Source organism: Hyperolius riggenbachi, chromosome 6 (assembly GCF_040937935.1).
Source record: "Hyperolius riggenbachi isolate aHypRig1 chromosome 6, aHypRig1.pri, whole genome shotgun sequence".
Taxonomy (NCBI): Eukaryota; Metazoa; Chordata; class Amphibia; order Anura; family Hyperoliidae; genus Hyperolius; species Hyperolius riggenbachi.
Window position 1 is genome coordinate 356,251,105 of NC_090651.1, and position 15,559 is coordinate 356,266,663.

Consider the following 15,559-nt stretch of genomic DNA (forward strand, 5'->3'; position numbering starts at 1 on the left):
GCAGCGCTATCTCCGCGGTGTGAGCAAGTCAGGCTGGGGGCGGGAAGCAGCATTAGTAAATATTGACACAATGTAACACAAACATCCATCCGCACGCTGCGACTCCTATATGACAGATAAGGGAATGTCACCAGCCAGCCAATCACAGGGCGCCTTCTATCCTCGCGCCGCAGCGGGCGGACTGCTCCATTCCGGAGCCAGCGAGGGGGGGGGAGGTTTAATGTAAATGCCGCAAGTTCATGCTTCAACTCCCGCATATTTATTATAACTGTCATCATGTTGAGATTCGGAACTCAGCCGGATCCTCCTCGCAGTCTGTGATGGGTGTTGGGGGTGCTTTCAGAGGGGGGCCGCAATATGGTACAACCGAGAGATGGTGAGCTACCGACCAATCACAAGGCGCCTTGAGGGGGCTGTAACCAATGTGAAGGCTGAATGGGGGAGACGCCTTGTTTTTTTCACATAAGGTGCGGGCGGTAGAGGGCGCTGTGTGCGGTGACGTCACCTCAGAAGATAGACTGACTATTCTCCTAAACATGTCACTGAGTTTGTAAATTATGTATATATGTCCTCTGACCTCTGCCGGTCTTTCAGTATCTTTCGAATTATTATTATTTATAATGCCAGCATCTTCCTAAACAAACGCAATGGACTCTATTCATAAAAAAGTTGTGGCGAAAAAACTCCTGGAGGGAAAATACCACAGCGGTATTTTACAGTTCTGGGTGGTCATTCAAAAAAATCTTGCCAGCTGCGATGCAAGAGCGGAGATCTCCCGCTGAAAGCTGTCGGTAAGCTGTCGGAAGGCATGCGGAAACACTTCAGCCGGCAGAGTCTCTCCGTGCACTGCTCTCTCTGGGAGGTCTGTCCCATTCACTTGTATGTAATCCGCCAAATCAGAGGAAGCGGTATTTCCCGTCCACATACCGCTTCCTCTGATCTTTATGAATGGCCATTTTGTTACTTTTTTCTAGATAAATCTAGAAAAACACTGGAGAAGGCGGAAATTTCTCGCTCTGCTGGGGGATTGTAGATTTTCATGCGGGAACAGCTTTTATGAATGCCCACTTTGCTAAATGGACGGGAAAATCCACTGTTTTGAGCAGAAAACTTGCGGTAAGGTTTTATGAATAGAGCCCAATGTGGGCAACATTTTACCTGCAAAAAAAATAATTTACTCACCTAATAGAAGTCTCCTCTCCCGGCCGGCCTCTGGCGTGCAGTTCCTCCAGAGATCTTCCTCCTGCAATCTCCAGCGCTGAATGGAATAGCAGGGCTACGGGAAGATGGCGCCCGAAGCCTTGTACTGGAGACACAAATAGTCTCCAGTACAGGGCTTCGGACATCATCTTCCCATAGCCCTGCTCTGCCTGCCGGAAGACTATGCAGGCTGGAGCGGGGCTGCGGGCTATGAACTGGCACAGCGTCTACTAGACGCCACGGCCAGTTAATGCAATTGGACGGTGGCTAGAGTCCCGAGGCCAGGACGTCCCGCGGCTAAAAGCGGGACGTTTCCCGGGACCTAGCGCAGCCTGGGACAGGGGACCCCGAATCCGGGCCGCGTTCCGGCTAAAGTGGGACGTCTGGTCACCGTAAATAATGGGGAGCATAGATACATGAGCAGTGAGATTTATTTCCATAGCATCGTGGAGCACACTGTAAGTACTGTACCTGGGATACCTAAGGGAAATAAAAAAAAAAAAAAAAAAAAAATCAGATTTACTTACCTGGGGCTTCCTCCAGCCCTTGGAAGACTGTGTGTCCCTCACCGCAGCTCCGCCCCCAGCCAGGTCAGTGGCCACTGTGCGAGCACATGGCCATGCTGGGAGCGTTCTGCATAGCAGCAGAAGTACTGCGCCTGCGCAGAATGCTCCCTGCTGTGGAAGCACATATGTGCAGTGGAGGGGACCCAGGGAGACCATCGCGCAGCTGCAGCAACGGACACACAGGCTTCCAGAGCTGGAGGAGGCCCCAAGTAAGTAAATCTGATTTTTTTTTTTTCCAATTTCCCTGATGTATCCTTTAAGCCTGGTACACACTTTCAAATATGATTGTACAATCACTGACCAATGTTACCTCCACCATGTAGTATTAAGATTTACCTTCACAATCTGCTCGTTCTACGCAGGCATGCAAACGTGCAACACGTTGCATGCGCAGAAGAAGCCAGCGATCCTTCAGAGGCGGCCAGGGGACCCAGAAGGCTGGAGCTGCAGGAAGGGACACAAATGACTTCTAGGTAAGTAAAGCTAGATTTAATTGCTCACCTCAGATATAATTTAAGGTCACCACACACCACTCGATATTGCAGCCTGATTGACCTTAAATTATCTAATCGGAAGAGAATCGGTGCCGCAACATGGCTGCCTGAATGAACTTTCCATTGATTTCCAGTCAAAAGGATCGGTCAGATATGCTGGAAATTCTCACCCGCCAGGGATTGATTGGGTGCACGGCAGTAATGGTGTTTGACCGATGACTGGCAGACCACCGGCCGATGTCCCCCCAAGTGTAACAGTACCCTCCTTGCCCGTGTGCCGTGTAGTCATGCCTGCCAAAGCGAATCCTGGTGCCCAGCATCACAGCAAGCACCTGTAACACGTGGCACATCACTACACGTGCCTGATGCCACGTGTTACACCAGAGAAGGGAGCAGGCTAGGAGTCGCGCCAGCGTACAGGTGAGACTTTACTAAGCACAGGCACCTGGGGGGAGGGGGGGCATTTTGATACTTAGGGGAGCCAGGCAAGCGGCAACAGTAAAGGGGCCCATACACTGGTCGATTTCAGCCATCGATCGATCAGTCAGAAATCGATTCTATCAATAGCTCATACCTCAAGCAGCTCTGTTTGTGCTGTGGGCGGAGAAAAGGCTTCCTCTGCATCACTCTTGCATACAGCATCTCCTTGTGTAGTGTGCCGAATGGTTGACTCCATCTGCAGCAAGATGATGTTGTAGGTCTTTGGTGCTGGTCTGTGGGGTGACTGTGACTAGGGCTGCTCAAATCCGAATCTGGGAGATACCCGGATAGTTGCTATCCAGATATCTCCCAGTCAACCTGTACGGGGTGGGCGGGGGGGGGCAAGCTTACCTGTCTGATGTCTTCTTCGTCCGTTCCTGGCGCCTTCCGCAATGCGGTCCACGCGCATCACGCGACTACAAACACTTCCTCCTTCAACCCGGAAGGAGGAAGTGTTTGTAGTCACGTGACCGCCACGTGGAACACATCGTGGGAGGCGCCAGGGATGGACGAAGAAGACATCAGACAGGTAAGCACCGTTTTTCGGTTTCTCCCTACACACAAATTTACATGCGCCCCTTTATTTTGTACACCCTGTCATACAAGTTGAAATGTGTGTATTTGGGACTATTGGTGAGGGTCAGCTGGATAGCATAATGGATAAGGGCTGTTGCCTTTTATGTAGGATTTGAGACTGACCAGGGTTGGAAACTTAGCTCACATGAGTATGTAAAACCGTAAAGAGGGGCAAGGCTCCCCCTGATGATCCTGTTGCCAGTGGAGCGCCCCCTAGTGGCTGCAGCTCTGGTGCTTTGAGTCCGCCAGGAGAAAAGCACATTAAAAATGTTCTGTATCTTGCCGTTGTGTATCCCAGCGTGGTCTGTTACCTCCATCCACTCCCCCTTACTAGTTTAGTGTCCAGCCAACACAACCCATACTTGCTTATTGATATTAGGAGTAAAAAATAACGACACATACACAAGTTTCCAGCCTTCTGGCATTTATTAAAAGGGTTTTTTTTGTAACAAAGAGAAAGTACCACGTCCCCATCAGAAACGGTCCTGCCCCCCAGGGTGAAGCAGCAACGTATTGCTCTGCAATATAGCGCGGCCTCTGCCCTATCTCCATGCCAGACACGACTGTCAGAGCACAGAGCGGGTGGAGGACAGGCAAAATAAAACAGTAACAGAAAATCACATGATTCATAACAGTCTGTACAAAAATTCCTGATCCCCACAAGTCTGTATATACAAGACAGAAGAAAAAAAAAAAATGAATGTATACATGAAAAATACAGTCCATTTGGCTTTATATGCGGATCCCTCTACATTGGTATCGCCCATTCTGACAAACCTCATAGGACGGGACAGGGAGATAATGGTATGCCTTTATCCAGATAAAATTTAAAGAGACACTGAAGCGAAAAAAAAATTATGATATTATGATTTGTATGTGTAGTACAGCTAAGAAATAAAACATTAAGATCAGATACATCAGTCTAATTGTTTCCAGTACAGGAAGAGTTGAGAAACTCCAGTTATCTCTATGCAAACAAGCCATTAAGCTCTCCGACTAAGTTAGTCATGGAGAGGGCTGTTATCTGACTTTTATTATCTCAACTGTTTACTTTTTCTCTGCTAGAGGAGAGGTCATTACTTCACAGACTGCTCTGAAAGAATAATTTTGAATGCAGAGTGTTGTGTAATCTGCACATATTATAGAATAATGCAATGTTAGAAAACACACTATATACCTGAAAATAAAAGTATGAGAATATTTTCTTTGCTGCTAATCTTCTAGAAATTATTCATAGTACACAACCAATTCATTATATCATATTTTTTATTTGCTTCAGTGTCTCTTTAAGTAGTTTTAAACTGGACACCTATTTGTGTTCTTGGAGACATTTCACCACTTCCACAGAGTGACTTCCTCAGGTATGATCAAAACTGAATAAGTCACTCTGTCGTGAGAACATGCCACCTGTAATTTGAGGTTTAAAAACTAGGGATCATTCCAAGTTGAAACCAGATTATGCAAATTGTTTGCAAATTTATGCAGATTGAAAATGGATCAATCAAATCCTACTATGGTCGAATTAGATTATTCCATGTCCAATTTGCATACATGCATCAACTCTGAATCATTTGCATATCATTGACCATCCCCAAAGAAAATATGGTGACCAGCCAAAGTTTGCTGGTTGGCCACGTTAAAAATCTGCACAGATACAGCTAAGCCAATTAGCAGATAAAGATATGTGTTGGTTATTTCCCCGTTGTGCGTCCTAATATAAGATTTATCAGAATGCTGCAAGTACATATAAATAGGGAACATTTTAGTTAAATACTTAGTGCATATTAAGAGGATATCCTGTTATCCCGGACAAGCCTCCACCTATGCGGAAACATCTACAAAATATTCAGTTATTGCATGAATTCATTCACAGCTGACTGCTGAACCAGTGAGCGGAACATAAAGATAGCTGCGTTCTGCTACCCGGGAGAATGGCTTAAAGGGAACAGGTCATGACAGCCGTTACTACCCAATACAGCGCTGGAGACTGCAGTCTCTCGGAATGAACGCTTGTTCTGAGGCCATCTTTGGGAATTAGGATTGCCGTGACAGGTTCTCTGAGTCGTATGGCTGATGTGTACAGGAAACGGCAGAGCACAGCGCCCTCTACCAGGATATGCCGTCACCCAACAGGAAGCAGAATCAATACACACATTATGAGGATCAGTTTACAAAACCTGACAATTTCTCCTAGTCGGACACAGTTCTTACATTCCCCAGTGTCGGGCTACAAATCTTTGAATGGGAAAAAAGCGCAGTGGAATTGGTGACAAATTATGCAAAAGGTTCACATTTTTAAAAATGTCCTCCTATTTCGAGGCCAAGTCAAAAATACAGTAAATGTGATGCAAAAGTGGCTTCAGGGAAACAAGACAGCTTCCCGTTGCTGATGTTTTAGGGTATCCATAACGCTAAAGACTCTAGTGTCGTTAGGCTCTGCAGCTCGGGGCTCTCGCTGGATCTACTGATGTCAGAGCCTGAACACACGGGCGTAAACAGTAACCCTTTCACTTCCTGCCACACAAGGTTATATTTTTAGGCAACAGTGCATTTGCATACGTTGACAACCGTTCTTATTTTGGTGTGTGGAGAAAGTGAGAGGGTCACCAAGTCTGTTTCAACAACAAAACCACAACTGTTATAAAACTCACAAAGATGGTTAAATATGTATTATGTAAGCTTATTGAGCCGTTTTATTACTTATTCTAAAAAATGGAATATACTTAGAAAAAGGATGGGAACCCATCAGCACTAGAGACTACAGGTCCCAGCATTCTTTTCAGAGCATGCTGGGATGTGTAGTAGCCCTGGTTTCACATCTCTGGCCATACACAGTAAGTTCCGGTCACGTTAAATGATCCGGCTGGGGTGTTTTTATGAACGAGCGGAACAGGCCGGAAGTGACGCGTTTTCCAATTCGGTGAATAGTACTCCCGGTCTCATTGTGGTGGGAATGGAATAACGTGAATTCCAAAGGTCTGTCCAGCATTTAGTGACAGTGAGCCGAACAGACATAAATCACAGCAGCCTTGTCGGAAATATTTCCTCCTGATGGACGCTATTCACGCAACATGGGAGTGAACCAAAGCTGGATCATCCACAAGGCAGCCTAGGCAAACACCTAGTGCCTGGTGGGTGTCAAGGGACCAGCAGGCCCCTTCTCTCAACATTGTGTACGGTCCCCATTTTACCCTAATCTCTGGATTGCATCTAATTAACCTGTTGTAATCAGCCCCATTATCTTCCTGTGTATGACCAGCTTACGTCATCCCTACCAAAGCTTTATAAACACACATCGGTTATACAAAAGGCCACGGAAATTCTACAACTAACTCATCATCGAACTATAAAGCTTTATTAGCGCCCTGTACATGTGACAACGTGCCCTGACACCAACGTAACATTCTCGTTTTCCAAGCCTTGTCCATGTCGTAATCATTCTATCGCTATCCACTGTTTACAATACAGCCACAATACTGAGCAGAGAGAACAGTTCCATTTACAAAAAGAGAGCCCCAATTTTTTTTTATTTTATTTTTAAGCTTGTTTTTCTTAAAAAAAGATTTGTTCATAAAAATAGAATTATACACTATTTCATTTATAAATAGACTTAAGCTTATAGAGAACCTTGAACCAACCCCCCAAGCCCCCATTCCCCTCGAGATTTGCTTATACTGTTTCTATAACCATTCCACGTCTTACGTAATCCCGTATTTAGCCACCAGCGCCGCAGACAACATGCAAGTATGAGTATCCTATTGGCTGCCGTCCTATGTATATATGTACACCCCCTACACACCGAGTGTGCGCTACCTGCCTCGATACAGTCGGAGGCAAAATATTGACAACAGTTGGATTTATGGTTGCAGCTAGTTATGCAATCAGCAGTAAGCTGCTGTGAAAGTAAGGATTCCATACACGACCCGATACTCGCAAACGATCTGCCAAAATCTGTCCTTTGAAAGAAAGAAATGGGTGATTTTGAGTGGATGCAAATTTTACACAGCTTATAAATGGATTAAATCAATTTCAGCTGCTGCATTGACTTTAGAGCAGTCAGGACCCCCCCCCCCCCCCCCAAAGTGACTTTATGACAATTTTGGAAATAATCTTTGGATCACAGAAAATAAGTTTTGGGTCATTACTTTATGAATACCGGATATCCTTCCTAAGCGCGAACCAGCTTCTACTCCACAATAGTCCAATATTACGCTTCTAGTCCCCCTGTATATTTATATAAAAATGTATAGTAAAACCGCCCATATAACAGTGTACAAAACATGTCAATATGACACATCTGTTACAAAATACAAAGGAAGTATTTACAATATGCTGAAACGTGGCATTTTACAAAAGGGTTCGCAACCCCAGCAGGTTATATATATATACACATTTTTTGGTAGATTTGCTACCCCTCGGTGAGGGGTACAAAAGGCAAAGTATGTACAGGAAGCTGTGGGGATGTAATAATCAGCCATCAACACTAGATGGGGCAGTTGGTAAGACAGGGAGGCCTGAAGCTTTGGCTTTGAATTTCTTTACAGGGGAAACACTTAAAATATTGAAATAAACCTTTATAAGGTTTTTTTTTACAAAGCAGTTTAAGGCCAGAACCCACTAGGAGCGATTTCTAATCGCTAGTGATTTGAAAAAGCTCTTGCTAATGCAATGCTGTGGGGGATATTTATAAAATCACACCCAGAGCTGGGACAAGGTCCTCCAGCACCCAAGGCTGAGACACCAAAGTGCGCCCCTCCATCCCTCCCACCCCAGCCGTCACACACTGATTGCTATTAGACTAAGAGGGGCCCCAGGGCCCACAACCTCCCCAACACCTCAATATCTAGTTATCTGGCTTGCAGTCACTGCTATGTATCCCCTTTTCTTATTTATTTCTGCTTCAAACACAATTAGGAATGAAAGCTGAATGAATTGTGTGTCCCCTCCTACACTGCGCCCTGAGGCTGGAGCCTCTCCAGCCTATGCCTCGGCCCTGATCACGCCGCTCAAGTGGGATCACACCCATAGCATTACATTAGCAAGAGTTTTCAAATCGCAAAGCATTCAGAAAATCGCTCTTAGTGGGTTTCTGGCCTAACTTTTTTTTTTTTTTAGTTATTTGCTCACAATTTAGAGCTTCAATGTATCGAGACATGTCCTGTTTTACCAACCCCCGACATCCACACAGCAAGGCGAAGACTAATCTCTGCAAATTAACAACAGAATTCGCAAAACAATCGATACAAAGGCCACGGAGGTACAATTAATTAAATAAAAGCGGTCCTACAAATCTTACAGCGTCGTACAGAAAATGGCTTTATAGGCTGCAGCGCAGCACACAGTAACAGTAATTAAGACTCATTTCCTAATATTACCTCTATGCAGGCTAAGGGGAAAAAAAAACAGCAGCAGTAAAGAGGACATTGGGTAGTAACTCCTGGCAACCATGATGCAGAGAAAGCAGCTTTCTGATTGGCTGATGCAGTGCGCTCCACCCTGCTAAGCAGCCAATGAACAAGTGCGCAGTTGTCGGGATGCAGAAAAAGAAAATAAGGGTTATTGCATTATTTACATTCTCTAATTGACTGACTGGGAATGTTTACATGGTGGGCAGAGGAAACAAGAGCAAGGCAGGCAGACCGTCCCCAAGCAAGGCGAGCAGACCGCCCCCAAGCAAGGCAAGCAGCCCAACCCCAAGCAAGGCGAGCAGACCACCCCTGAGCACCAGACCGCCCCCAAGCATTCATTTTCCTGGGGAAAACAATAGCGAGACCATTGAAAAAAAATCGGGGGGGGGGGTTGTTTGGTGCTGCTTTAGTCGCCCCAGTCCCAGGTCATGTGACCCTAGTTTATAGTCTATGGCCACCTTTTAGCAGCATTTTCATGCAACAGAAATTGTATCATCCGTGACAGATGGGTCCCAACAATATCATGGCCACCCAGACTGCCCTCTGCCATAGCAATGTGTCCGGGGAGGATAGCTGTCAAATGCTGGAGGTAAAAACGGGCCAATACAAAAACAAGCAGGACTCTTGTAGTCATTTCAAGTTTTAAAGCAGGCGTTGCATGCAGCCAGGAAATAGACCAATCAGAACGAGCAAGATACCGCGTTTGATCGAAGTCCCAGCTGCATACAACTGGAATTTGCATGCAAATTAGAACTATTAGCAGCTCTTCTTTCGATATCCCCTCTGGAGAGGCCTTAGCAAGTTACACCCACTATTTCACATTAGATGGTATTTGGTATGAGTCCCTTGCCTCAAGTCAGGTGACGCCACAGCAACAGCTGCCTGGGTCATGTGACATCACAGCGACAGTTGCCTGGGTCATGTACGTCACAGCGGCAATTGCCTGGGTCATGTGACATCACAGCGACAGTTGCCTGGGTCATGTGACCTCACAGCAACAGCTGCTGCCGAATGACCAAGTTGGCGCTTGTGTGACGGCACTCATGTACAGCGTTCATACGACATCTGCATATATTGCAATCACACAGCAACCGTCACTACAGACTGCTATGACCCGGGAGAGGGATACCAAGTTTTGCCACCTAATAGAGGTGATTGCTCGTGTTTGCGGATAACCCCAGCCCAGGAAATCTTAACCAATCCAGTCCGATACTTCGACCAACCACTGAACTGAAATAAAATCGCACCTAGGTGGGTTTGGCATTTATGTATATGAGTCACCAGCGCTCTCTGGGGTTGGCCTTTCTGGGCTATGGAGAATACCGCTCATCAGTTTAGCAGGAGCCACAATCCCCTCCTACAGCCCAATGTGACCGATGACAGTGTTTTGCACAAGCATGAGACCATTAAAGAAAATGTGTGTCAGAGACATACACATATCTCTTCTCTCCCCTATGGGTCTAGCTCGGGTGCTCTGTCAGATGCCTGGGAGTTTGAGGGTTCTGCACAGTATCTCAGCTGTTCCCAACACTGCCCTCTGCTGGACACAAAGCTCTTTTCTGGGATCTGTTGGGAGGTGGGGAAAGCTTCAACCCCTTCCACTGAGACCTTCACTTTCCACATCTTCTCTTCTTCCTCTAGGGCTTTGGTACTTCCCAGCTTCTCATACCCCTTCTTGATTTTGCCATCACTTGGCACTGCTGCATCTATCCACACTGCTGCCTCCTGGCCCTTGTCTACAGCCACAAAGTCTAGTAGACTGGCCAGTACATGTCTGTCTGGATCTGAGGGTCCCACAGAATCTTAGCCATTATTCTCCACAACCTTCTGTGGATTTTCTCATCTGTAGCTGGAGGGTTAAGCCCACACACTAAACACCACAACCAAGTGGCTGGCATTGCATACAAAAATAGCTGCCGTGTGTGCTGTCCCTTCTTGCATCTCACACCTGGCCACAATGTGCTGCACTATCTGGTCTCTGCACCTCACACCCAGCCACTATGTGCTGCACTGTCTGATCTCTGCACCTCACACCCAGCCACTATGTGCTGCACTGTCTGATCTCTGCACAGCCTGCACCCCACACCCAGCCACTACGTGCTGCACTGTGAGGTCTCTGCACAGCCTGCACCTCACACCCGGCCACTATGTGCTGCACTGTCTGGTCTCTGCACCTCACACCCAGCCACTATGTACTGCACTGTCTGATCTCTGCACAGCCTGCACCTCACACCCGGCCACTATGTGCTGCACTGTCTGATCTCTGCACAGCCTGCACCTCACACCCGGCCACTATGTGCTGCACTGTCTGATCTCTGCACAGCCTGCACCCCACACCCAGCCACTACGTGCTGCACTGTGAGGTCTCTGCACAGCCTGCACCTCACACCCGGCCACTATGTGCTGCACTGTCTGGTCTCTGCACCTCACACCCAGCCACTATGTACTGCACTGTCTGATCTCTGCACAGCCTGCACCTCACACCCGGCCACTATGTGCTGCACTGTCTGATCTCTGCACAGCCTGCACCTCACACCCGGCCACTATGTGCTGCACTGTCTGTGGTCTCTGCACCTCACACCCAGCCACTACGTGCTGCACTGTCTCAGTACAGCCTGCACCCCACACCCAGCCACTACGTGCTGCACTGTCTCAGTACAGCCTGCACCCCACACCCAGCCACTACGTGCTGCACTGTGAGGTCTCTGCACAGCCTGCACCTCACACCCGGCCACTATGTGCTGCACTGTCTGGTCTCTGCACCTCACACCCAGCCACTATGTACTGCACTGTCTGATCTCTGCACAGCCTGCACCTCACACCCGGCCACTATGTGCTGCACTGTCTGTGGTCTCTGCACCTCACACCCAGCCACTATGTGCTGCACTGTCTAGGGTCTCTGCACCTCACACCTGGCCACTATGTGCTGCACTGTGAGGTCTCTGCCCCTCACACCTGGCCACTATGTGCTGCACTGTCTGAGGTCTCTGCCCCTCACACCCGGCCACTATGTGCTGCACTGTCTGGGGTCTCTGCACCTCACACCTGGCCACTATGTGCTGCACTGTCTGAGGTCTCTGCACCTCACACCTGGCCACTATGTGCTGCACTGTCTGAGGTCTCTGCCCCTCACACCCAGCCACTATGTGCTGCACTGTCTGGGGTCTCTGCACCTCACACCTGGCCACTATGTGCTGCACTGTCTGAGGTCTCTGCACCTCACACCTGGCCACTATGTGCTGCACTGTCTGAGGTCTCTGCATCTCACACCCGGCCACTATGTGCTGCACTGTCTGGGGTCTCTGCACCTCACACCCGGCCACTATGTGCTGCACTGTCTGAGGTCTCTGCACCTCACACCCGCCCACTATGTGCTGCACTGCCTGGGGTCTCTGCACCCCACACCCGGCCACTATGTGCTGCACTGTCTGAGGTCTCTGCACCTCACACCTGGCCACTATGTGCTGCACTGTCTGAGGTCTCTGCACCTCACACCCAGCCACTATGTGCTGCACTGTCTCTGCACAGCCTGCACCTCACACCCAGCCACTATGTGCTGCACTGTCTGAGGTCTCTGCACCTCACACCCGGCCACTATGTGCTGCACTGTCTGGGGTCTCTGCACCTCACACCTGGCCACTATGTGCTGCACTGTCTGGGGTCTCTGCACCCCACACCTGGCAACCATGTGCTGCACTGTCTGGGGTCTCTGCACCTCCCACCCGGCCACTATGTGCTGCACTGTGTGGGGTCTCTGCACCTCACACCCGGCCACTATGCGCTGCATTGTCTGGGGTATCTGCACCTCACACCCGGCCACTATGTGCTGCACTGTCTGGGGTCTCTGCACCTCACACCCAGCCACTATGTGCTGCACTGTCTCTGCACAGCCTGCACCTCACACCCGGCAACTATGCGCTGCACTGTCTGGGGTCTCTGCACCTCACACCCGGCCACTATGTGCTGCACTGTCTCTGCACAGCCTGCACCTCACACCCGGGCCACTATGTGCTGCACTGTCTGGTCTCTGCGCCCCACACCTGGCCACTATGTGCTGCACTGTCTGGGGTCTCTGCACCTCCCATCCGGCCACTATGTGCTGCACTGTCTCTGTACAGCCTGCACCTCACACCCAGCCACTATGTGCTGCACTGTCTGGGGTCTCTGCACCTCCCACCCGGCCACTATGTGCTGCACTGTCTGGGGTCTCTGCACCTCACACCCGGCCACTATGTGCTGCACTGTCTGGTCTCTGCACCTCACACCCAGCCACTATGTGCTGCACTGTCTGGGGTCTCTGCACCGCACACCCAGCCACTACGTGCTGCACTGTCTGGTCTCTGCACCTCACACCCAGCCACTATGTGCTGCACTGTCTCTGCACTTCACACCCGGCCAACTATGTGCTGTACTGTCTGGTCTCTGCACCTCCCACCCGGCCACCATGTGCTGCACTGTCTGGGGTCTCTGCGCCTCACACCCGGCCACTATGTGCTGCACTGTCTGGTCTCTGCGCCCCACACCTGGCCACTATGTGCTGCACTGTCTGGTCTCTGCACCTCACACCCAGCCACTATGTGCTGCACTGTCTCTGCACAGCCTGCACTTCACACCCGGCCAACTATGTGCTGTACTGTCTGGTCTCTGCACCTCACACCCAGCCACTATGTGCTGCACTGTGTGGGGTCTCTGCACCTCACACCTGGCCACTGTGTGCTGCACTGTCTCTGTACAGCCTGCACCTCACACCCAGCCACTATGTGCTGCACTGTCTCTGCACAGCCTGCACTTCACACCCGGCCAACTATGTGCTGTACTGTCTGGTCTCTGCACCTCACACCCGGCCACTATGTGCTGCACTGTGTGGGGTCTCTGCACCTCACACCTGGCCACTGTGTGCTGCACTGTCTCTGTACAGCCTGCCCCTCACACCCCGGCCACTATGTGCTGCACTGTCTGGGATCTCTGCACCTCACACCCGGCCACTACGTGCTGTTCTGTCTGGGCTCTCTGCCCCTCACACCCCGGCCACTGTGTGCTGCACTGTCTGGGCTCTCTGCCCCTCACACCCCGGCCACTGTGTGCTGCGCTGTCTGGGGTCTCTGCACCTCACACCTGGCCACTGTGTGCTGCACTGTCTGGGGTCTTCACACCTCACACCCGGCCACTATGTGCTGCACTGTCTCTGTACAGCCTGCACCTCACACCCAGCCACTATGTGCTGCACTTTCTGGGGTCTCTCCACAGCCCACATTTTGGGTCCTGCTTTGTGCAAAACAAAAGCTCAAGTGACTACTCTGCAACATTTGTTGCACCACCTGACCTGATAAGATCGGTATTGCTCCACCCTACAGGACGACTGACTGGACAGAGAGCTGCCAAATGATACACTTCAAATTTAGAAGCAAATACTTTTTTTTTATCCTCAAAAGGTGCGATTTACAAATGCTAGACATTTGAAAAAAAATACTAAAAGTTTTCTGATTGGTCAACTTCCTAATTGCCCACAATGCATCTCTACCCTCCCACTGGGCAAACACTCAGCCTTATAAGGAAAGCACATTGCATAGCATCCCAGTACATTGCTGTCAGCCTTCCTCAGCAGCGCCACCTAGCACATAAAGAAAGAGCAACAGACTTGTCACTAGATGTCAGCAGTGAGCTCCTAAGCCTGCAATCTCATATAGATACTGCCAGAGCACAGATTTTCTAATAGCAACATTCATTCTGACTGCCTAAAGAGCTTCTATAGAAAAAGAGGAATAGAAAAGAAAAGTAAGGTAAACCCAAAACAAAGAATCAGGTTTAATTTCTCAGATAAAACTGAGTGATCACTGCGGTCAGCCCCTTCAGTTATAGGCAGACGCAGAGGGGGGGGTCTGAGAATGTTACCTAAATTACCTGCTCTTTCCTCTTGAGTCCCTAAAATATAAAGTAGTCCAATAAGGGAAATCTGACCATCTATCAAAAAGTGACACAACAGCAGTGGGCGGGCTGACCAGTTAATTCTGCCCTCTGCTCTTACACACTATTGGCGGCACAGAGGAAGCTGAACCAATCAGTAATACAGAAGTTAACAACGCCCGCTGGGATGAGTGAACTCGGAGGGGCGAGGTTACCCCTGATTCTAGCTTTCCCAGGCGACGGTTTCAGGAAGTATTTCGGAAACAGTCATTTTGTTTGTTAGAAGCACAATAGGCGCTCTTCAGCGCGCAATCAGGAAAGCTGGCCTCCGTTTCCGGCTCAGGAGGGGGAAGGCACATGTCAAACAGCACTTATTAAAGAATTCTATTTACACGCGTCTCTGTAGAAGAATAGACCTTTACAGCACCAAAGAGATGGAGGGAAGACTGGAGGGCGCTCCCGGAAGCCTCCAGTTACTGTCTCTGATTTGTCCACAGTCTTCGCTTTAAAAAAAAAAAGTGAAAAAGTTCTTGCGAGTGAGCGTCTCTCATCAACTGATGGCGCTGTCGCCATCTCCATCCTTATCAGACTCGTCCTGCATCTCATCAGAGTTCCCTGAGTCGCTGCTGGCTACGGAACTGGACGGAGAGTTTCTGAAACACAAAAATAATATTTTACAGGATGTGACTTTTTCAGCCTTACACCAAACTCACTTTCTAAAGTTACCCTCCCAGATGTTATCAAACAGCAAAACACAAAAAACATGTTGGCAATGATTAGGCTGCAATGTGTAACATCACTGATGTGTAGGAAGTGGATAGGCTGCATCGTGTGACATCACTGCTCTGTAGGTAGTGGATGGGCTGCATTGTGTGACATCACTGCTCTGTAGAGAGTGGATAGGTTGCATTCTGTCACATCACTGCTCTAT

General features: G+C 49.0%; 1 protein-coding gene across 4 annotated transcripts in view; it reads right to left on the minus strand.

The window, feature by feature from the left end:
• Positions 1–3,723: 3,723 nt before the first annotated feature.
• The window catches only part of IFFO2 (intermediate filament family orphan 2), a 121,290-nt gene continuing 109,454 nt past the window's right edge, over positions 3,724–15,559 (minus strand). Inside the window, exons 9-10 of one of the 4 annotated variants that reach the window (XR_011022227.1) lie at positions 13,205–15,281; positions 3,724–12,764 (exon numbers count right to left, since the gene is read on the minus strand). Coding sequence is in view for 1 of the 4 variants with exons in the window: in XM_068241716.1 (XP_068097817.1) it covers positions 15,179–15,281 (103 nt within the window). In the remaining 3 variants the exon portion in view is untranslated. Of the gene's footprint in view, positions 15,282–15,559 lie in introns of all 4 variants that reach the window. The other 3 variants (XR_011022229.1, XR_011022228.1, XM_068241716.1) reach the window with 3 other exon arrangements.